We start from the raw sequence: 23,878 nt of genomic DNA, 5'->3' as shown, positions 1-23,878 counted from the left end.
TGGCACATGCATCTGAAGTTTGTTTGCAGTAGCAGGAGATCCTGGTGTTCCCATTCTCATCGTCTTCCCCCCTCCACCCAGAAAATAAATATTTTAAAAAAGGGAATACAATCTTGGGGGAATTCTGAGAAATACAATGTACTAGAAATGTAGTGTAAGAGAAGGTGAACGATTAGATTAAGTAATTCATTTCCTAATTATTGTGGAAGGAACATGAAACTATGAAGTGGGGAAAAAAACACAAGTTTATCAGAGCATGAACTGCACAATTACATGGCATCCTTCCATCCTCTGGTTTTGAACTCTGTTGCACTGTGTAAGGCTCCTGTAGTGCAAGGGTTTCGTTCACAGTATCACCTTGCTCTGCTCATCTCATTTAATTACACGTAGTGCTGTTCTACTTGGAGAACATACTTCTTCAATGGCATGAATACCCCCAATTATATGACAGGCAGTTATTTGCAAAGCTATTTAACTTTTTTAAAACATTGACTCTGCAATTTTGGAAAGCTGGCTCCCTAAAATACTGTGGAAACTCACTGTGTTTTGTATTCTTTTAATTACTTATGAGAAAGAAAGAGGGAGAGAGAGGAAGGGAGGAAATAGGCATGCCAGGGTCTCCAGGCACTGCAAACAAACTCCAAATGCATGTGCCACCTTGCGCATCTGTCTTACATGGGTCCTGGAGAATTGAACCTTGGTCCTTAGTCTTTGCAGGCAAGTTCAACAGCTAAGCCATCTCTCCAGCTGTCATTGGTTTAAACTGAATCTTAAAACACCACTTTTCCAAAGTCATGGAATTATTAAATGCATGCACTAAGTAGACTACTTATGTGTACTTCATGACACTGAATAATGCCTCTTAAGGTAGCTGGAGAATTATGTGGAGAAATATTTTAAATCAATCTACCTAAAGCCTTCAGCCCTCTGGAATTTATCTGTGTGTTTCACATAGTTATTCAGTGATGATTGAGAAATAAATTACTTGAACAACCTGAGGGTTGAAAAAGCTTCAGAGCCTACAGTGTTGGCATGAGCGCTCTAGGAACACACTGACTCCAACTTTAACTCCAACTTTACCAAACATAAAATGAGAAATTAAATGACCATTAAAGTCACTACCAATTCTCAAAATTTAAGTAACTTTTTCCCACAAGATAATAAGAAAGAGTAAAAAATGGACACATCAGAATTCAATTTATTTAGTCTTGTCTAATATATAACTGCATTAGCCCTTTAAAAGGAACACAAAGTATAAAACTATAAAAAATAACCCTGAAAAATTATACAATTTTCTCAAAGCATCATTTTAAAAACAGGTCTTGTAAAAGTCTGATTGCAATGTGCCACGAGGAATCATAATAAAATGAAAAAAAAATGAAAAACAAACATCAATAGGAGCCAATCACCAGTCACAGTTGTCTTAAACATAAGGATATTGCAAAGAAATTACAACTGCTGCTATCTCAGTACTTCTGTGATGGGATTCAAGGATTTTCTTGAGATTCTTAACCTAAGAAATTTGTTCCATTACTAATATTACTTTAACTCTAAGCCACAGCTTGCGCATTTCACAAACCTTGGAAATACTGTACTTTTTGGATCTAGTAATCTCAGATACCATAACCTTTAAAAAAAAAAAACTGTAGCAAAACACATATAGCATAACGTGTTCTACCTTAAAGTGTGCGCCTCATGGCAATTAGTACATTCACAATTCTGTACAACCATCAGCACTGTCCTGCTCCAGAATGTTTCACTGCTCTAAAAGGAAATGCCACACTCATTAAGTACTCATTACCTTCTCCCCTGACAACCACTAGTCTGACTTTTCTGGATTTGCCTATTCTAGATATTTCATATAATTATACATTATGTGGCCTTCTGTGTTCAGCATCATTCACTTTGTTTCAATGAACAGTACATCCTTTTGTTTTTAAGATAAAGACAACTCTGAATGTAATTCATGGGAAAGATTGACTGGAATCTACATAGTATATGTTGGCAAGTGAATGAATACAGTTATCTTTCTGAATGCAGTTCCCCTCAAGTGAACAATGCAATACAGCTTTAACATTTTAAATGAAAAATTAAGATCTTTAAAATTTATATTCACCCAATCATTAACTACTCAAAGCAATTTCATGTCAAGACTTTTACAAAACTACTGGAATATTGTATGAAATCAATACTGTTCTCTCCTTTATCAAACCCCTTACGTTATTAAAATATAGGTAATCATTTTAAGTCATCAGTAAAAGACATTCAGCTAACATAACCATACAGTTGGTAATTTTAAGCAGGTATAATGATGCTTCAATTTTTGTAGTTTATTTTTGTTAAATAATGTGGTTAAACCTAAGTGCTCTATTTCAAAATCTTCAGAATTACAAATTTGTGTTTTACTTGTGAGCCCAGAGACTTTAAAAGAAGCTGGATAAATCGCTTAAATCTAAAATTACTAAAAACCACTGAATTTAGGTTAACTAGCCAAAGAAGGAGGCTTTTCTTTTTTAACTCTGTATAATTAATCCAGGCTTCTTGATTACCTCCTCAGAAACTGAAGCTGCAAGGACAACTGCCATGAAAATGATTTCAGTAGGGAAAAGATTCCAGGACAGCATAGGCAGGAACAACTTTGTTCCACTTCCTTACCACTGATTTTTTCTCACCAGCTCATAGCCACACTGAGTAACAAAGTAACAACCTCAGCCTTTGAGTCTGAGCAGACGCATGCTGTCTGACCTGCAGGACCCTCTGCCAAACACTGAGCTCACTTACCAGCCTGTTGGTCTAAAGAGCTTGTCTGAGAGGGGGGAGGGAACAATATCTACCAGAAAATAACTAAACCTGATGAATTTGATTTTGATGGAAAAGGATTACACTGACCTGCTGACTGATGAACTTGGTACCAAGAACTCAACAGAAATGCAACAATATTACTTTCAATGAACTATCACTGTTTAGTTACCATTGCTATTATAATATCTGCATGTGTTAATGAGTTTGTGGGTGCCTAATATCGTAAGTTAATGAAAAAGAACTTGTTTATTTCCCTTAGCAGTTTCCTCTGAAACGTTTTTCCTCACACTAAAAGACAAAGTTTCGAGTGAGTATGCCAAGGATTGGAAAATTATTTAAAGGGACTTGAATCAATAAATTATTACTATATTGCTACAAAGCATGTTTAAAAATCATGTTTATAACCTGTATCTGCTTCCTTGTAGTTTAATAATCAAAAATCTCTCTACTAACATATCAGAATATCAACCTAGATACAAAAGTTGTTTTGAGGTGAACTAAAAACATTTCAAGAAGCATCCCAATTTAAAAAAAAAAAAAAAGTTCAGTCCTTGCACATCCATTCTGTCTGTCAGTCTTCTATCTATCTCTGCTTGCAAATAAATAAATTTAAAAATAAAGAAAATATTTTTTAAATTTCAATATGGCTAGTTATAAAGATGACATATATCAAATACATCTATAACTAAATCGTGAATTTCCATTTTTTAATCATATATAAGTCTTGTAAACATTTAGCAAATACATTGGATATTTAGAGTAACTTATTATATTTCATTAGTTTCTACTTTGTTTCCTTTTAGTACTACCCAAAATTCTTTTCAAAACTGTAGGAAACCAAATGTTTAGGCAACATTATTTGCCAAAGAAATTTCTTTTCATTCAAATGTCCCTTCTCTTTCTGAATCTGTGAAGTCCATATGAGGACACATTTTCTTAGTACCTCAATAGTAGACATAAGGCAAACGGGAAGTTGAAAGGTACTTTCCTTAAAACTTTCTTTAACCTTGTAGAGAAAACAATTATGTAAAAGGTAATTTCAAAAAGATTCCACATTTAGAATTAGCTCTTACTTAACACAAACGTTTTTTCTGGAAATCATATTTGGATTAATATTAACAAATTGGCACATTATTTTAAACTTAATGGAATGACCTAGTCAAGGGTACATTTATGAGAGGAGTGATGGCACATGCCTATAATCCCAGGACTTGAGAGGCAGAGGTAGGAGGATTGCTGTGAGTTCAAAGACAGCTGCAAAGTGAGTTCCAGGTCAGCCTAGACAAGAGTGAGACTCTACCTTGAAAACAAAACAAAACAAAATACATTTGTTTTAGAGGCATAATTCAACATACTCTGCCTCATTGGCCTCCTGAGTACGGTAAGGCCACTGACAGCAACATTTAGATAATTAGCCAAGCACAGAATCAGAAAAAAAATTATGTAAAAGTTTTGTCCAAAAAACTAGGCACTTTTTAACAATCAATTCTGCAAATTCTAATCACATTATCTTTCAATGTGGTGTGTTATGCATGAAACAAGCACACATTTAATAACTTTTCCTCAGAAATATTTTTAAAAATTAAATAAAAATTTAAAATAGGTTGGGACAGAAAACATGAAAAGATCTGTTCTGATTCCAATCACCTAAAAGCAGTGAAATCTCTTCAACTGCAATCTTTTAGCAATATGGTGCCACAAACCTCCATCCAATCAGTTTGCTGAAAAGCCAGTCATCTTCAGTAATATTAAGATCCCAACACACCATGTTAAATGAAATGTGACAATATCATAATATTGATGGGTTATGAGGATCGGTGTCAAAGACCGCCTCCTCCCCCCCCCCCCAAAAAAAACAGATTCTACATGACTGATAAACCCATCTTTAATGTCTTTTACTGATTTGGTTGAAATGATTCCTAAGATTTAATCTAATATTTCTTCTCTACTTCTACTACCACTTATGCTAAGAATCTAGTATGTTCACAGGACTTGGCAACCACTAAACAAGAGAATGAGATGACTAGGCTAAATGCTAATGCTAATGAACTAAAACTTTGTATTATAATTTACCTTGAACAAAACATTACCAGTAAAATATTAGGGAAAGTTTAAATACTGGTAAATGCTGCTTAAAGAAAAAAATATCTAACAATCATAGTACCCAATGTATTTTGTCACATGGCTATAAAACTGAAACAACATATATAATTTAACCATTAATATTAATAAGTTACCATTATTCTAATTGTAGATTACCTATATGTATACAAACACATACACCCCTGACATGCCCAGGCTTTCCTCCAAGATACCTATTTTATGGTGCATCACAATCACCTGGAAACCTTACTAAAACAGACTGCTCATTCCCACCCCAAGTAATCTGCAAGTGTCAAAAAAAGAAAGACAATGAGAGATGGAGAGAGAAACACAGATGAATTACCCTCCTGGTGATGCTAGCGCCCTATCAGGCTACCTACCAAAGTCTAAGAATGCAACAGGTTCTTCAAATGACAGTCTACTAAGCCAACATACAAACCTTTTCTTTTGCATGCATAAGAGGGTCCTATTACAAGTTTTACAGAAATAACCATGCCAGAAACTTTGGACTTTCCATTATCACTAGGTGGGACCACTTTGAGGACATCAAAAAAGGAGTCAAAAAAGCTAACGTTTTACAAATCATAAACCATCAGTGCTCACCAATAAAACCCAAGTCAGCAGTTATCAATCAATAACGCCTAGAACACGTGGAATGTCAACAGCACAGAAACATATGACTGTGTTCAGAATGTGTTGAACATGTATTAAAATTTATTTAGATCAAAGTTTTTCTTTTTGAGTTAGTGAGCCATATAATTTTATTAGAACTTGAACAAATGTAAAAAGAAATCATTTAAACAAAATAGTATGGTGGCATAACAAGCAAAAAGGAGGCCAGAAAAAGATGTGTAAAATTAATAGAAGGTGGAAAAAAAATCTCATTCAATCCAGTGTGAAAAGAATAAATCTAAATTTACAAGCCATGAATTTAAAAAAGCATAACCATAAATAAAAGGTTAATGCTTATGTTTATCCTAACCATGAACACATTCTTCTTCAGCAAAACTAAAAGGCATAGTAGTATTTTACACTATTTAGCCTTATTTCTGTTGTTGTTTTGACAGAAATAGTTCATTTTTCCTTTATGTAATTCAATCTCACAGTTGAACAAGTGTTAAGCACTGGGAAATGAGTATTCTCCTAAGTGAAATGGCAAATGGGGCAAAGCAACTGATTAGTCTCTAATGCTATACTTTTCAACTATGATAAGTACTTGATCCAACCAAAAGCAATCTTAAGCAGTTTAGAATTTTCCAATGCCCAAGGAATGCCTCTACCAGCCTGATTGTCACCTATAGGAAACACAAACCAGTTATCACAATGCACTCTCAAGACAAAGTAGAAAAGGAAGATACACTGAGTTTTCACATTCAGGACCACTTTAGCTTACCCAATACCAGAATTTTTCTGGATAAATTATTTAGGTACTTGCTTCCATCTGTGCAATTAATTTCTAAATACTGACACAACGTGTATGTTCACTTTTCAAAGTGAATATATCACAACAATAATTGTGAAAATCAATTTAAAACTATAATAAAATGTTTCAAGAATAGGTCTGAATATTTCATTACCATACTTTATCTTTATAAAAAGATACAACTCTTACTTTCTGATAAAGAAGTGCATGAAACATAAACTTGGAAATGTTTCCGAGATTGTCAACCACGGCAAGTTTCTGCCTGATTGTTACCTTACAAAGAAGGCATTAAAACAATGTCTTTACAGTTTTATAAATGTCAAAAACCAAATTTTTGAAAGACTTTTCAAAAAAAAATAATTAAGCCCTTTGCATTCTAGATATTTTAAATTTATTCACACAATATGCCAAATTCAAACTCAAAGTGAGGTATATATATATTTTTTAAACATCAGATATCCAGCAAATATAAAACATCATGTATAACATCAAATTAAGTTCACAGGCTTGCTTTCTGTCTTCTGGTTATTGGTTTAACCTGTCACACTGCCAAAACTCTGGACATGGCATCTGATAAGACAGACCTGTCTCTGATGACTCTCTGTGTATAAGCTCTAAGAATACAAAATGAAAACATCTTAGTGAATTATTTTGCAATCATGAATGGCATTACTTAACATTATTTTGATTTTAAATATAATGTAAGTACTGGAGGTCACCTACGCACTGAGAGATGAAGGAGGAGAAGGCTAAAGAATGGTACAGTATTATTTTGACTTTCAGCACAACATAAATACTGGAGGTCACCTGTGCATCCAGAGTTGTAAAAGGAGAGTGCTAGAAAATGGTATAGTGTCTTATGGCAGTGCTTAAACAACTAAAAGTGTTCATCTGAAAAACAATCCATACTGAAAATTTGAACTGTTTTGCTTTTTGATGATATGGGTTTTAACCCACAGAAAACTTGAGGAATTGTTTGGTCAGGATCTTTTTAGCCCAAAAAGCAAAAATTTCAGAACCAAAATATGCACACCATTACAAAAGGCAATTTTGAAAATTCTGAAGCTAAAAATTAGATCACCCTGTCCAGCAAGTTTCAAAATTTTCACACATTTCAAACATTAAGGCAACTTTTTTCCAACTAAACAATAGTTTATAAAAATATATGTCACTTCAAAACATTATATACATAGTGACAATAAATTTAGCTAGTTGTAGTCTTTAATACATTAACAAAGTGTCACACATTACAAAGAAATCATACCAAGTGCTTGCATGTATGTGCAAGTAAAGTTAGTTTTTAAAGAACAGGTTTTAACACTGAACGCAGCGAACGTCCTTCTTTAGTGAGTTCTCGAGTCACACACATACATGGCAATGGAACTGCTTCCTCCCGTTTCTCTATGACGTTGTAAGTGCATTTCTTCAAGTGGTCAGCCATGCTTAGGATGTCAGCAAACTTCCACTCATTAACAGAACAAAATGCAGTACTGAATCTCCACACCTAAAAGAAAATTCTCCTTCAGATTCAAACAATTCAATTTACAGAAAATCAAAATGAACATTTTGCTCTAATGCGTATGTTTCTTTTCTACTATTAGAGAAACATCAAATAAGTACACAATTTTAAAGAATCTATCGTGATACAAATGTTTGTCAGAATGTTTATAAAACTCACTTCTCTGATTATATCAATAAGTAATTAAAACTAAAAAAGGTAAAACTCAGGCTGAAGAGATGGCTTAGCAGTTAAGGCACTTGCCTGCAAAGCCTAAGGATCCATGTATGACTCTACAGGTCCCACAAAAGCCAGATGCACAGTGATGCAAGCATGCAAGGTTATAAATGGGGACAAGGTGGAATGTGCATCAAGAATTTGATACAGCGTCTAGAGGCCCTGGCATGCCAATTCTCTCTCTCTTGTTCTTACTCTTGCTCTCTCGCATAAAAAAAAAGGCCAGTCTATTGGACTTGTCTAAATTTTTTTTAAAAAGGTAAAACTCAACATTAAAATCATATCAAACCTGACTTTCTTAAAAATTGTCACCTTATTCTTTCACTCCACCCAACTGCTGTATTGAAATATCCATAATCCAGATATTGTTGATACAAATGCTGTTTTCCTTCTTTTTCCTATCTGGGTGTTTCCATTATTCCTAATACTCCATACAAAGTGTATTTAAAATGCCTTAATATATTGGATACTAAGGTGGCTTATTCTCCTACTACTTGCAAGTACCAAAGGTGCTTCATAGCATTTTGTTGTTGTTTTGTTTTGTTTTTGTTTTTCGAGGTAGGATCTCACTCTAACCCAGGCCGACCCAGTATTCACTATGTAGTCTCAGGCTGGCCTTGAACTCATGGCGATTCTCCTACCTCTCTCTGCCTCCCGAGCGCTGGGATTAAAGGTGTGCACCACCACGCCCAGCCTTTCATAGTATTTTTTAAACTTAGTGTCTAGTACAAAAGTAAAATGACTGAAAATGACAATCAACCAACAAGTCTTGATGACTGCTTGTACAGAGGGAGGTAACACAGCACACATGGCTGTGGACCTCTCTCAAATTAGAAGCAGGACAGAACAAGACACAGATCACATGCAAGAGAGATATGCTTCCTTGTTAATTCACTGATAAGCACATCAGTGAATTAAGATACTTAGTCTTCTTCATCTGTTAGTGGAGATAAGTGGATTAAGCAAGTTAATGAGAGTAAAGTATTAATGCACACTATCTAACAGGATAGTTGTGTAAGTGTGGGTAGTAGGACAGCATATCCAAAAGGCTTTAGGGCAAGAAAGAAATCATTGAGAGAGACAGTGTGACTGGAATATAAACTATACAAGGAAAAAGACATAAGTAAGAATAAGATTATGAAGTCTTTAATGTTTCATGAAAAAGTCAGCCTCTATCACAGAGGCAATGAACAAATACTAAAGAAGTTATAAGCACTGCTTTGATTGTAAGAATTGTATTAAAAACAATATAAATGATTCTTACTCATATATAGGAAATATACTGGAGTGGAGTCTAATTGGAGGTAAAAACGGGAGAGGAAGCTGTAGGCAATCTAAGAAAGAATCAAGGTGAGACTGAAGTAGGAACACAGCAGTGAAACAGAGAGACAAATGTGAGACTACAGGAAAGGAAGACCCAATATAACTCCTGGATTACCTAGGTGGGAATAAGGGAATAAAACACGGTCAACCCTAACTCCTAAATCCCTAGTTTAGGCAGCTTAGTAGACAATGCCCCTTCCTGAGATGAAGTGGGTGGAAAGAGTAGGCTGGACATTTGAGTTTGAGGAAGCTTTGAAGTCATCAAGCAGAGATATTCAGCAGACATTTGTTTGTACATTGTGGACTGAGTTCAACTGAGAAAATGGGAACTTATTATGTGTAACCTGCAAAACTGCAGGAAATACAAGCTTGAAGACTAGATATTTGTAGGAATTAAAGTTTCAGATATTTCATTCCATAATAAATGCTAGTTGCTAAAAACAGGGCTTCATTCCAAAGAGCAGCTATATACCAAGTCTTGTGGAAAGTAAAAATCTATACTTATTAGACAAAGGGTCAAAATTTCTGACACCAAAATAATAATAACAATGACAACATTTTTTGTGTTTAGTCACTAGTCAAAATCTCAAGAGAACAAAGATGCGTATTTTTTTCAAATTGGAGTAAATGATAAAACCTAAGCGTACCAAGAATAAAGTACTAGAAATCTGAATGCTATGTAACCAAATCTGAACTTTTATCAAAATTGCTTCCAGCTTTTAAAATGCAAAGTTTCAGAATATAGGTATTCTAAAATGAGAAATGCTTCCAATCACAGGTATCTTGTTATGTCTTGGACAGTACTTGGAGTCAAAGCAAAGCAAAAGTAGGGCATCACAGAAGAGAAATGGATCAAGGATTTGTTCAGGTCTGCCAAAATTTCTGGTCCACATTTCTAGTATGTATCACTCCAGTGAAGTGTAGTCAATGCAGAGTCCCTACCCAAAATGCCAAATCTGCTACCCTACTCACCTCAGCCTCATCTTCCCATCTATGCTACCACACAACTACATCACTGGTCACTTACTAGAATGATTGTAGTTTTTCTTATCTCTTAGGCTCTACTTCAAACAATGAAATCTTTAAAAAGATACTATTAAGAATAGAGATGGTGGGGCTGGAGAGATGGCTTAGCAGTTAAGTGCTTGCCTGTGAAGCCTGAGGACCCTTGTTTGAGGCTCGATTCCCCAGGACCCATGTTAGCCAGATGCACAAGGGGGCGCACGCGTCTGGAGTTCATTTGCAGTGGCTGGAGGCCCTGGCGCGCCCATTCTCTCTCTCTCTCTCTATCTCTCCCCCTCCCTCCCTCCCTCCCTCCTTCCCTCCCTCCTTCTTTCTCCCTCTGTCTGTCGCTCTTAAACAAACACACAAATAAATAAATAAATAATAAGCAAGACCCTACCTCAAAAAACAAATAAACTAAAAAGAAAAAAGACAATTGTAGGTAAGAAGAAAACCAACTCTTTCCTCACTTCTTCAAAACTGTGTAATAGTGAAAATCTTTCAGTCCAAATTTGAAGGTAGCACCATGGACACATATAAAGCAAGTTGTTAGAAGGAAGAGAGGACTGGTCATCTGAAGAAACCAATGTTTAAACACTAGATCTACTCTTAATAGTAAATCTGTGATTACAACAAAATTCTAATTACTTTAGTTCCTCATTATCCCTTTAAAATGTGTCACAAAGACTACATTTGTGGGGGATTTTTTTAAGAAGAGACTAGATGATATGAAGATATCATGTGCCTACTTTATGCTAAGCAAATGGTTGATATAGTCAAGATTAAACTGACCTTTTCCTTTATCTGCCATGATGAATTTCCTTCTGGGTACTTCTCTTTCCCCCACTGCAGTATGACCATTCCACGAGACTGAAGTAGACTGCCACACACATCCCTCATTAGCCTGGACACACATGAAAGCTGGCATAAACTGAAACCATCAAGAAAGCCTGCGATGTGTTGCAGCACCTCAAAAGGAAGGCTACTTAAATGGTCACTATGTAATCCCAGCACACAGTTTCTAGCAGGCTCTGCTAATACTGTCGATACACGTGGCTGAACTCCAAATGACCTCAAGTGGCGGTCATGTATAATCTTTGCTCCTTGTGTTGATGGACAGAATCTACGCTGAGAATAGGTACAACCATAATAAGCTAAAGGGCACCTCTGTTCCATCCATCCATTGAGTCCAGCATGAATGTCACCATGCACATTCTTAAAATGTGAAGAAAATTCTTTTCTTCTAAATAACTGTCCACACACAAAGGTAAACATTGAACGCTGCTTAGGCTGGTACCTAGCAACACATTCCAAAACTAAATCCAACCCAAGTGTCTGAAAAGGACTTGGATTTGAAAGCTGAGGGTTGGCATGATCACAGGCTGAAGCTGAAGCTATTTCCCCAACCATTGTATCTGTGGCTAATATCGCAGATGGAAGTGAAAAAGTCTGAGTCCCAAAGTCAACATGATATATGTCAGCCATTCGACTATCAGATATGCCCCTCCCACCTGGAGAATCCCCCAGACAAAACAGTAATGCTGCTGTAATCAGATCTATTCCTTGGAGGCCCATGGGATCTTCTGCTACTTCCAAATCTGATGTATCCACTGCTTTGTCTTCCTTTGGTTTAGACCAATACGAATCAGAAAGAAACTTGAATGAAGGAGTATGACTGATCGATAAGACATCTACATTCCTCAGGTCCCCTAAGTCTACTTTTTTCCAACACAGTTCTTCATCTTCACCATCTGGCATGATGATATGCTGAACTGTGCCATTAGGCAAAGCGTTGGATGGAAGTACTTCCTTAAGTTGTGCTGCTACCAAAAGTGAACTGGAAGGTTCTGAAGTACCATCTGCTGCCACACATTCTCCATTTGTTAAATTCTGATCATGGTCTTTGACCTGTGTACATATAGTTTCCAAAGGAAAGCCATTACAAAGAGCAGAAGTGTCATAAGAACTTGTATTCAAGTCACATAATAAGTCACTTGAACCATTTTGTTCAGACTGGGCATTCTGAGTTGTGCCATTAGTGTCAATTCCACCTACTGCCCCAAGCTCATCCTCATATAAGTGGTCCTGGTCTTTTAGATTTACCTCCTGTAAGCTTTCTCTGGCATTCTGCTCCTCCTTCACTGCATCTGCAGTAGCATTAAGACCTGCATTTAACATGCCAATGTCTCTTGTGGCAGTATTCAGGATGTCTAAAGCAGCAGCCAAACTTCTGGTTGTTTCTACAGTAGCTTGATAAAGTGCACCATAAGATTCTTCATCAACAGATACCAAACCATTAGCACGTGGTATTTCTGGGACACTTGATTTCACTGAGATCTGTTCGCTAGGTTCAGATACTTTATCAGTTGCTTTTGACATCATGGTGGCTACTTTGAGAGACTCTAAAAGCATCCTTTGGTCTTGAAGGGCTAAGGCCATATCTAACTGTGCCACTTCATCAACATCTCTGCTTAGATTTTCATAGGACTTCCGGTCTGCATAACTGACTGGCCATCGGTTCCATTCCATAGTACAGCACACAACACTTGCAGGACACACTTCTAGATGTTCACCAACTTTATTTCGGGCCATGGTAAATGGACATCCAAAGTCACTATTTAAGCAGGGTACTCGTTCAAATGGACATAAAAGTCGATGCTCATCAGATTTACAAGAATGGAAAACTGCTCCACAAACCAATGGACAACCAATCAAGTCACAGGAAATCCCAGGCTCTGGTCTGGTCATACATCGCCTACTGACACAATTCACACAGTGTGAGTGCTGCAGCTCCTCCTCCATAATGGCCAGGCCAGTTCTGGTTTTTAGAATGGAAAAGATAAGAAGTTAGACAAAAAAGTGGTTGATTTTTCAAAACTGTGTAATAAGTCAAATCACTAGTGGATTTTAGTTTATTTTTGAGGATGAAACACATAAAGTGCATAAAAACCTATCTAAGTGGTTTATTTTACATATGACCAGTACACCCAAAGAACTTAGCACTTTAACAACTCAGTACCTTAAAATGCCATGAAGTTTTATTTTTACGTAATAGATGGCAATATGCCAAATGCAAATTACAGGTTTTAAAATACAATATTTCAGTATTAATAGTACTGTGTACTACATGCCAATTTAAAAAATCAATGTGTATTTTAACTTCTACAGTTCATAAATTATTATTTTTTACCTTTTTACTTCAATTAAATTAATTTGATCTGTCTCACATTGCCAACCCCTCTTCATATTCCCAAGAGAATAAACTGAATTTCAGTAATGTAATTAATCAAAATTTTACTGGCCATTTACATTTCCTCTAAACATATGAATTCATATAAAATTTTATCTATTGATCTCTTTTACCTATTCCTAATAAATCTTACAACAAATTAACAGAGGCTTGATTAAAGCATATGGAGACTTTAACAAGAAAATAAAGTTGCATGTCAAGTTCTGCAGCTATAACATATATTTATTGTTAGTTACTAGGTCCTGGGCACTGTGTTCCCTCTGGCAATATAAAGATTAGTAAGTTATGGTGCTTTCTCTTAAGGAGCTACAAGGAAGGTAAAAATGTCATCACATTAAGTGATCATTGTAACAGAAGTGCAATGGCAGCAGAGAGAAAATAATTATAGTATGAAAGGGAATTAAAGAAGGTACAAAAAAATAGACAAGGATCTGAAGAGATGGCTCAACAGCTAAGGCACTTTTCTGCAAAGCTTGATGACCTGGGTTCAATTCCCCAAGTGCCCACTTAAAGCCAGATGCATAAAGTAGTGCTGCACCTGGAGTTTGTTTGCAGTGGCTAGAAGGTCTGGCATACCCATTTTCTTCACCACAATCCCCTCTCTTTCTCTGTTTGGGCTGGGCGTGGTGGCACACGACTTTAATCCCAGCACTGGGGAGGCAGAGGTAGGATGATTGCTTGAGTTCAAGGACAACCTAAGACTACATAGTGAATTCCAGGTCAGTCTGGGCTAGAGTGAGACCCTACCTCAAAAAACATATATGTGTACATATATATTTGGGTTGGAGAGATGGCTCAGTGGTTAAGGCACTTGCCTGCAAAATCTAACGACCCAGGTTTGATTCCACAGTACCAACATTAAAGCCTGATGTACAAAATAGCACATGCATCTGGAATTCATTTGCAGTAGCTAGAGGCCCTGGTTCCTCCATTCAATCTCAATATCTCTCCCTCTCTCCCTCTCTTTCTCCCTCAACCTCCCCCCTCTCTCTCTGCTTGCAAATAAATAAATTTCAAAAACTAGGCAGTAAAAGCAATGCAAATGGAGAAAAGTATGAACTGACAAAACACTGTCAATCTTCCTGGAACTGCTGGAAAGGCAAGGCAGCTGTGAGAGACAAGGTCAAACAAAAGTTGTGCCAAGTTGAGTGCTATAAGCTACTCCTAAGGAGGTTCAGCCTTTACGAAGTCATGGACACTAAGAATGCTTCAGTGCAGGAAAATAGTATTTACAAACTATGAAGGCATTACATACACTCTTTCCTGCTTTACAACTAGTATTTTAACATTTTATTAAGTAAGGTTTAAAGCAAAAGAGAGAGAAAGCATCAAGCACGATATGATGACTTAACATTACTGAGTTTATCCACATATCCTATCGTCTGCAACCTCTTTCTTAGTTTCTTAGCAGTGGAAACCTAAATAATACCTCTTTTGATAAATTCTTACTTGCCAGACTTTCCAAAGAAAAAAAAAAAATTATTCTAATCTCCCACATACTTATCAACCCTCTGATCTGTCTTTATTGTTGCTATGCCACATTAAAACTATTCTACAGAGATTCTCATAAATCTAAAGGGCTTTTGGGGAGCTGGGAAGATGGCTCAGTGGATAAAGGCACTTGATTACAAAGCCTTCTAGCCCAGGTTTGATTTCCCCAGTACCCACAGATGCACAAGGTGACACATATATCTGGAGTTCATTTGCAGTAGCAAGTGGTCCTGGCAAGTATGTTCATTTGTTTAGTTCATATGCAATTTCAATCTCCTTCTCTCTTCTCTCTCTCCCCTTGTGAATAAAAATATTTAAGATAAAGTACTTTTTCCCCCCCTCAGATACCAACACTTTTGCTTCTATCATCAAGATTACTAAACTTCGCTCCTTTTGAACAGTAATCTTTCCTAACATTCATGTTGTCCCACTTCTCCAATTTTTCTACCTGTCTGGCTATTCTTCAGTCTTTTCTTAAATACCTTTCTTCAGGGTTCCATGTTGTTTCTCATACCCCACATACGCCAGGGGTGCTCTTAGGTTCTTGAAAAGTTTCAATTAACACCTATAAGCTAAAAATCCATGTGCACATGCTGCCCAGAAAACAAACCCTCTTCCAAACTTCAGACAGATGCACAGGTAACTTAAATCAGTATTTCCCAAACTAAATTACATTATGGCATATAATTTTCCAACAAAGAAACAGATTCGTTTTTCTCTTTTCTTTTGGAGGGGGCTGGATTTCAAGACAGGGTCTTGCTCTAACCCAGGCTGACCTGAATTCACTATGTAGTCTCAGGCTGGACTCAAACTCATGGTGATTCTCCAACCTCTGCCTCCTGAGTGCTGGGATTAAAGGTGTGTGCCACCACACCAGGCTACTTTCTTCATTTGATATGATTGTTAGCTCTCTGATATAGTTTTTCATAAATCCTATTACTCCAAAAATTATTCTTTCTTTCTCTGGCTGAACAATGATTATCCTCAAACTAGAGTAATGAAACCAATCTAATTTTTATTACTAGAGCTTTCCTTTATTAGGTAGAAAGTTCTGAGTTGATAATGTGATGTTCAGTGATGCCAGGAAAAAAGGGTACACATACAATATCAAAACTGTATAAACTTTAAAATTTTTTTTTTGTTCATTTTTATTTATTTATTTGAGAGCAACAGAGGGGGAGGGAGAGAGAGGGGGGAGGGAGGGAGGGGCACGCAGATACAGAGACAGAGTGAGAATGGGCAAGCCAGGGTTTCCAGCCACTGCAAACGAACTCCAGACGCACGCGCCCCCTTGTGCATCTGGCTAATGTGGGTCCTGGGGAATCGAGCCTTGAACTGGGGTCCTTAGGCTTCATAGGCAAGCGTTTAACTGCTAAGCCATCTCTCCAGCCCTTGTATGAACTTTTTAAATTGTGCTAAAAAAATAACAAAATTAGTTACTTTTAATTTTTAAAAATAAATTACATAGGCAAGTACTGAACTCTAAGTTTAAATAAGTTATTCTAAGAACCATAATAGAAGAAATGGCATACTAATGATGACATGTATTTGTAATTGAAGCAAAAGAAAAATTGTTAGAACTAAGACAAACCTTTACTGAGCTATGACACTGTGAAAACAGCTGTAGTTTTATTTTGCAATAACCACATTGAGTTCATCTCACGTGCCAAAGGATATAAGCTTGACTGTTGCCAAGATAGAAACCTAAAAATACAAGCAGTTTCAGCAGAAGTGACCACTGCTTTGAGGACTTATAATGACACTTTATGTTACTGTATACACCATCACATGACCACACCAGGCAGAACCATTTAAAAAATACCACTTAATTAAAAACTATTTAAGATAGCAACCACTACAATTAACCGCAATTAACTAGTTAACCAAAAAACCACAACTTCAAAATAAGTAGCCTCTTCCATACTATCTCCTTCTGAGGAAGAGAATGTTTTAAAAAAAGCTTCCATAGCAACAAGTCCTTAATACTTTTTACTGCAGTAAGCTTAGAAAATAGGGAACACTAATTATATACCTATTTTGTCTTTCTTAACATGTATCATGTCAATTTTCACAACAACACATAGGAAATGGGTTTACCCAAAGTCATCTATATAGTTTAAGTGGCATAGGTTGGACTTACATGTGTATTTAATCAAAGTATAAACAGACATGTTTAGTAGTAAATGTTTAAGAAATTAAGGCAACTCTTTAGTAAATGGTGAGCCAATTCGAAGATGTTATTTGGGGAATAGAGATTATACAACTTTGTAGTTTATTCCAAAACTTAATCATAGTTGTCAAGAAAGCCTGTTGTTGTTGGTTTTTTTTTTTTACAATTAGTAAAGCACAACACTTTGGAACACAAGTGTATGAAATATGAACATATAGAACACGACCTTAAACTTCAACATAACTATGCAAAGAAAGAATCTAGTTCAAAGAAAGAATCTAGTTCAATGCCATCTTACAGGTAAATACACTGGGAAATAAAATACAAGTGTCTGTGGAGAGACAGGCCGAGTTTTAAATTCAAAATTTAAGCCTCTCCTACATCCCTTCTCTTTCTAATCAGGATCATTATTATAAAATTTAAGATGCTTTCATAAGTCCCTCACAATTGCTCATAAACCCTGTGAAACAGGTTTTAAAGTGCCGGTCCCTGATTTATCAGCTGAGCAGTGACACAGCAGGCCTAGCAGAAAACAAGCTGCTAAACTGTGGCATCAAGTTTAAGATGAGCTTAAGCTCGGAATTTTTTTAAACATGCCAAATCATATTTGTGTCAACTTACACTAAATATTATTTATTGGAACAAGTTTCATTAGAGTAATGACTTTTGGTAAATAATGAAATACTTTACAATAGTTTCAATTTTCTATAACAAGTTACTTGCCAACTCATACTCTGTGGCTGACAAGCAATCCTTAAAAATAGTTTTAAGACATGGCATTTTCCCATACAATGTAATGAGATCTTGGCATTTAAGACACAGAGAGTACCCTCAAATACTTTCATAAATTCACCAAATGTATAAGGACATAAGAATCAAAAGCTCACATGATTTTAAAATATGCTAAGATAAACAGCCTATGTACTCAAAATAGGTCACTGCCTCAGGACTGTTCTTATTGTCTGCCTGTTTCTAAGACAGACACACGTACCATTCCTCCCCACATGCCAAATCTAGTTTCTGCTTAAGTGTTACTTTCCATGACCCCAAGACAAGATGTGGGCACCTCACTGCATGCTGCATTTCTCTTGGTGATACTGGTGACAACTCAAAGTAGAACATTTTCTTCATAACCAGACACACAGAAAAACTGTAAGCTTCAGGAACATCGAAACTATCCATGTCTCATTCATTCCTGAACTACCTGCATTCAGAACTCTGCCTCAATTACAGAGTCACTGAAATAAGTACATGAATGAGAGAAGCATGATACAAAATTAAATGTATTCACAAACAGATATTCATGACTGGATGAAAAATGCACCATGAAAAGATACAGACTCTAATAAATAGTACCATACCCATTCTCCCATTTTCAAGCAAGTATCCTCATTTAAACTCAAGAGAATCAATCAACACAAAAAAGAAAGAAAAGAAAAGAAGAAAGAAAAGTTCCTAAAAATAAGACATGGGGCCAGATGTGGCGGCACATGCCTTTAATCAGAGGTAGGAGGATCCTTGTGAATTCAAAGCCAGCCTGAGACTAATGGTGAATTCCAGGTACCCTACTTCAAAAACATAAAAATAAATAAACCTATGAAGTGGGATTAGGGAAGAAGAAGGGGTCAAGCAGGAGTGAGACAAGAGAAGATATGAGGGTGAATAAGATCAAAATACATTATGAATGTTTAAAATGCCAAAAATAATCAAATAGTAAAATAAAATTTTTAAAGAAAAGTTCAAACTTATAAATCTAATCAATGTGAATCAAAATTACCTTATTGTACTAGCCATTAAGTCAATATTGTTCAGTTACTGAATACCTAAACACATAAGTGTCAGACATCATATATGAAGACAAATTTATTTAAAACATTAATCAATGAAAGCAAATCAAAAGTGAATTCTAATCATTTATTGTTTTAAATATTTAAAAAATAAATTAGGCAAAGGAGGAAGTATTTACCTTTATGATACTCTACTATTTTAATTCCCTTACCAACCCTGCAGGCTAGACTTAAAAAAAAAAAAAAAAAACTGGAAGAGGCCTGCAAATCCAAAAGGTCAAGGTTCGATTTCCCAGGATCCATGTAAGCCAGATGCACAAGATGGTTCGTTCACGTGTTTGGAGTTCGTTTTCAGTGGCTGGAGGCCCTGGTACTCCTATTCCTTCCTTCCTTCCTTCCTTCCTTCCTTCCTTCCTTCCTTCCTTCCTTCCTTCCTTCCTTCCTTTTTTCTTTCTTTCTCTCTCTCTCTCCCCCCTCCCTCCCCCCTCCCTCCCCCCTCCCTTCCCCCTCCCTCCCCCTCCCTTCCCCCTCCCTCCCTCTCTCTCTCTCCCCCCCCTCCCTCCCTCCCTCTGCCTCAAATAAATAAATAAAAATATTTTTTAAAAAACAAAAAGAAAGATGAGGGGCGGGAGAGATTGCTTACTGGTTAAGGCACTTGCCTGCCAAGCGTAAGGACACACATTCAGCTCTTAAGCTAGATGTATAAAGTGGCACAGCATCTGGAGTTTGTTTGCAGTGGGCAGGGATCCTGATGTGCCCATTCTTTCTATCTGCCTCTTTCTCTCTCTCTAGTAAATAATTCAAATATTTAAAAAAGAAAGATAAGGGTTGGTCTCTGCAGGGTTCAAGGTAAGGAAAAGCAGCTCAAAAGAGGAACTGAACTCAGCATAGCCTGTTGCTTAGTATTTCAATTATCATGGTATTGGAGGAAATAAGAGTTCTACTTAAAAAAAAGTAGCATGTTCTAATGTAATGCTGATATGGAATTAAACAAGACTGTTCAATTAATTAACCATTATTCCCAAAAAGTCCATGAATAACATTTCAAATTTAGCAATCAGGATAATTCTCATCTTTTGTCCAATCAGAGTTACTAATACTAAATACAAAAGTTGTTAACATGATAATCAGACGGGTTCATGTAGTTTTAAAGATAATAAACTTATATCTCAGCTGGACATTTTACCTCAGTTTTTAAAAGGGAGTAGGTGGGTGACGGCTGTGGATATAGTAGCTCAGTAGTTGAGTACTTCCCTATCATGTGCAAGGGCTTGGATTTAATCCTCAGTATTAGAAAATAAAATAAAATAAAAATTTAAAAATAGTGGTGGTGGAGATGGGTAGACAAGATAAAAATAGACAACCACTAAATTCTCAACTCAATTCATAGCATATGTGCCCTGTCCACTGGCTAAATGAGTTACACTGCATAATTATTTTATGAAACTTTGATTCTAACTTTATTTATAAGAAAAATGAACTAATAATATTGAATTTTTCAAGTTTTTTCTTTCCAGATATATCATCAAAGCATACATATTCCATTTCTAAATGTGGTTATGGTCATAAGGAGTTTATTTCAAAGTGTAAGTTCTAGCTACTTGCAATGTTCTCCACTAAATAAACAAATGGACTCATCATAGACTCAAAGCAGAAACTGAAATATTAGTAAGTATTTAAAATTCAAACCAGAATCTATTTACTTAAAAAACAGTCCAGGGCTGAAGAGAGATAGCTTAATGATTAAGGCACTTGCCTGCGAAGCCTAAGGACTTATGTTCAACTCTTCAGGTCCCATATAAGCCAGTCACACAGTGACATAAACATGCAAGGTCACACATGCGTGCAAGGGGACACACACATCTGGAGTTTGATTGCAGCAGCTGGAGGCCCTAGTGTATCAATATTCTCTCTCTCTCTCTCTCTCTCACTTTCACTCTTGCATGAAAAAAAAAGTGGCCAGTCTGCTGGGTTTACCTCAAAAACAAACATATGAACAACAACAAAAAAAAAAAGCAGTCCATGCAAATGGCAGAACACCAGTCTGTTAAGATGCCAAGAGGGAGTGGGCTCCCAAGGAGTCTCTGCTTTTACCTTAAATAGATGCTTATTCTGCTCTGAAAACAACATAGAGCTCTGCAAAGATCTGTTGTGTGTCCAATAGGATATAAACATAGCTCTCAGAAAATGGATATACTTTGCTCTACACAAAAGCCACATTTACATACAAAGCTTTATGTACAATTGTTTTGAAATGTTTTTAAATTTATAAAGCTTATTGAATGCAGTTACATAAAAACTAATGCACCTAGTGCTTACATTTTATAGAAGAAAAAGACTTGGGGGATAAGAGACTGGCTTTTGAGCTAATATTTGTCTTTTTAAAAATATTTATTTGAAACAGTGAGAAAAGGAGAATGGGTGTGTCAGGGCCTAATGCCACTACAAATGAACTCCAAATACATGTGCCCCTTTGTGTTTCTGTCTTTACATGGGTACTGGGGAATCGAACCCAGGCTGTAAGGCTTTGCAAGCAAGCGTCTTTAACTCTTGAGCCATCTCTGCAACCCTACTGAGTTATATTTGTATTTAACACCTATCACCTTAATCCTATCTACAATGTGCAGGCCACTAGTTGAATGTGAATCTTCCCTGTTTCATCAAAATGAATGTGGAATTAAATATTTATGTGGCCTTTTTTGATGCAAGACTTTAACAAAGTATTGTAGAAATGACACCATCCATACAACCCATAGGAACTACAAATTCCTTTTGTTGAAACAGTAACTCTTAGAAAGACATTTAAAACATTATCCCCACAGTCACGTTTTAGAAACATGTTATGTCAAGTAGTAAATACATTAACCAAAGCCTATTTTGATGACCCTAAAGTACCTCCTCAACTATATATGAAATATTAACAAATATTTTATGTAGTACCGATGTTTGTGGTATATTAAAATATTCTGTATGTAAAAAAAATAGCAAAACACTCAATATCCCAATGCTAGACACAGAAATGCAGAGTTGAAATTAAATATTTAAGTCACTTCAGATACACAGGTCAACTTCAATCCTCATAAAACTCCGCCCACTATTTCTAGAATCAAAAAAAAAAAATAAAAGCTTATGTCATGCTGCTAAAGGACTGGGTACAAACAAACTGACAATTTAAGAGTTAGCCAAACACCATGTTGTCCCCAACTAAACTACAGTGAGAAACAGTGACTAAGCATAAAGACTGAGTGAACGAAAACTGCTCCTCCAAATCTATACCTTGGAGGGGGAGGTGGAATCCTGCAGGCATACGTCACTCTAACTCTTCCATTTGCCAAAACAACTGGCTTGCTTTGCAAAACTTTAATAGGAGCAAAAGCAGAAACGTTAACTCAAGTTATTATGTCTCTACATAGCTAGCAATACAAATCTGAGCAAAGACACACACACACACACACAAAAGGAAGAAAGTTCGGTTTCTGTATTGAATGTTTGAACTTAACCTCTACTGATACCAGAGTGCCCATAAATAACTAGCATCTTGGATCACAGTCAACAAAGCAATGATGGGAGAAAAGGTCAGTTCCTTCCCAAGCATCTTTTATGCTGGACTCACACGGCAGGGCTCAGGAAGAAAAAGAAAAGGAAGGGCGAAGGGATGAGGGTAAACACAGACTGCTCTGTCATGGTAAAGTAAAACAAAACAAACATATCCACAGATGACTTTGAACCCTACCATGCGTCCCGTGTGTCCCTCTTTCCAAGGAGGACCCAAGTAAGCAAGCACCTCTCCAAGCTGGGGGAAAGAAGAAGAAGAAGAAGAAAAAATCAAGAACTTTCCCTTGAGTAGGGATCGAGGCGAAGCCTCAGCTCCTCTCCACTTCCATGAATGGAAAAGTTGCTCCCCACTTCGCTCATCCCCGCGCGCAGAGCTGTGATGCCTCGCACAGTCACTTTAACCCGTGTGTCCCCAAAGAACCCCAGTTCCTACAAGCCAACCGGAACGAACGTGGAGACCAGACACCGGAGGTGGGGAGGGCGGTCTCGGGGCTTCCCAAGCGCAAGCCTCCCCGACACGCACACACGCGGCCTGCGGGGACAGCGGGGGGCCGCACGGAGCCCTCGGGGTTCGGGTCGCCATTTGCTTGACCATCTCGACAGCCGGCCACGCAGGCGGACACAGGCAGGGTGTCCCCGCGGCCGACCCGTAGGCCAGCACAGGCCCGGGGTTTATTCAACTCCACGCCAGGGGCCCGACGACCCTTCACGGCCGCTGACCCCACCGCGCTGGGCCCGGCCCGGCCACCGTCTCGGGGTCTCACCACACCGCCGCCGCCGCCGCCGCCGCCGCGCAGGGGGAACCGGCTCCCGGCCTCATCCTCCCTCCCCACCCCGGTGGGGGGCCGCGCCTCACTCACCGGAACCGTGAGGCCTACGGTCTGGCCTCGGACACTCCGCACTGTCCGGTTGCCGGCCGGCTCTCCGCCTCGCCTCCCGGAGCCGGTGCGCTGCCCTCAGCCCGGCCGGCCGCCGCCTTTTCTCTGCTCCACGGCCTCGTCGGCAGCCGGCCGCCCGCCTCCTGGCGACGCCCCGCCCCGCCTCGCGACGCCCCGCCCACCGGCCCGGCCCGGCCCGGCCGTGGCTTCCCGGTGACGGGCGCGCGCGCGTACGCACGCAGAGCCGGGCGGGGGCGCGCACGTCGGGCTCGGACCCTCCCCACCCCTCGGGCCGCGGGAGCGAAGAGTGAACGCGTGCAGCGAATCCGCGGAAGCCCTTGGCCGCGTCCGGCGCTCGC

At 37.9% G+C, this 23,878-nt stretch overlaps 2 protein-coding genes across 5 annotated transcripts in view; both read right to left on the bottom strand.

Annotated features, from left to right (window-relative positions):
• The window catches only part of Epm2a (EPM2A glucan phosphatase, laforin), a 159,917-nt gene extending 136,392 nt beyond the window's left edge, over positions 1-23,525 (bottom strand). For 2 of the 3 annotated variants that reach the window (XM_045157939.1, XM_045157940.1), the window contains exons 1-2: positions 23,502-23,525; positions 22,820-22,879 (exon numbers count right to left, since the gene is read on the bottom strand). The gene's annotated coding sequence lies outside the window, so the exon portion shown is untranslated. Of the gene's footprint in view, positions 1-22,819; positions 22,880-23,501 lie in introns of those variants that run through there. The other variant, XM_045157943.1, reaches the window with a different exon arrangement.
• On the bottom strand, positions 5,598-23,638 carry Fbxo30 (F-box protein 30). 2 transcript variants are annotated; one of them, XM_045157935.1, is made up of 4 exons: positions 23,502-23,578; positions 22,820-22,879; positions 11,181-13,206; positions 5,598-7,832 (listed from the first exon to the last, which is right to left on the bottom strand). In XM_045157935.1, exons 3-4 carry the CDS (start codon positions 13,188-13,190, stop codon positions 7,629-7,631), a joined length of 2,214 nt encoding a protein of 737 aa, XP_045013870.1. In that variant the 5' UTR covers positions 13,191-13,206; positions 22,820-22,879; positions 23,502-23,578; the 3' UTR covers positions 5,598-7,628. The 2 variants fall into 2 exon arrangements, with proteins under 2 accessions (XP_045013870.1, XP_045013871.1); XM_045157936.1 differs by lacking the exon at positions 22,820-22,879 and having other exon boundaries at positions 23,502-23,638.
• Positions 23,639-23,878: the final 240 nt, after the last annotated feature.

Source organism: Jaculus jaculus, chromosome 9 (assembly GCF_020740685.1).
Source record: "Jaculus jaculus isolate mJacJac1 chromosome 9, mJacJac1.mat.Y.cur, whole genome shotgun sequence".
Taxonomy (NCBI): domain Eukaryota; kingdom Metazoa; phylum Chordata; class Mammalia; order Rodentia; family Dipodidae; genus Jaculus; species Jaculus jaculus.
The sequence above is the reverse complement of the archived record's forward strand: the minus strand, read 5'-3'. Positions and strand labels throughout refer to the sequence as shown.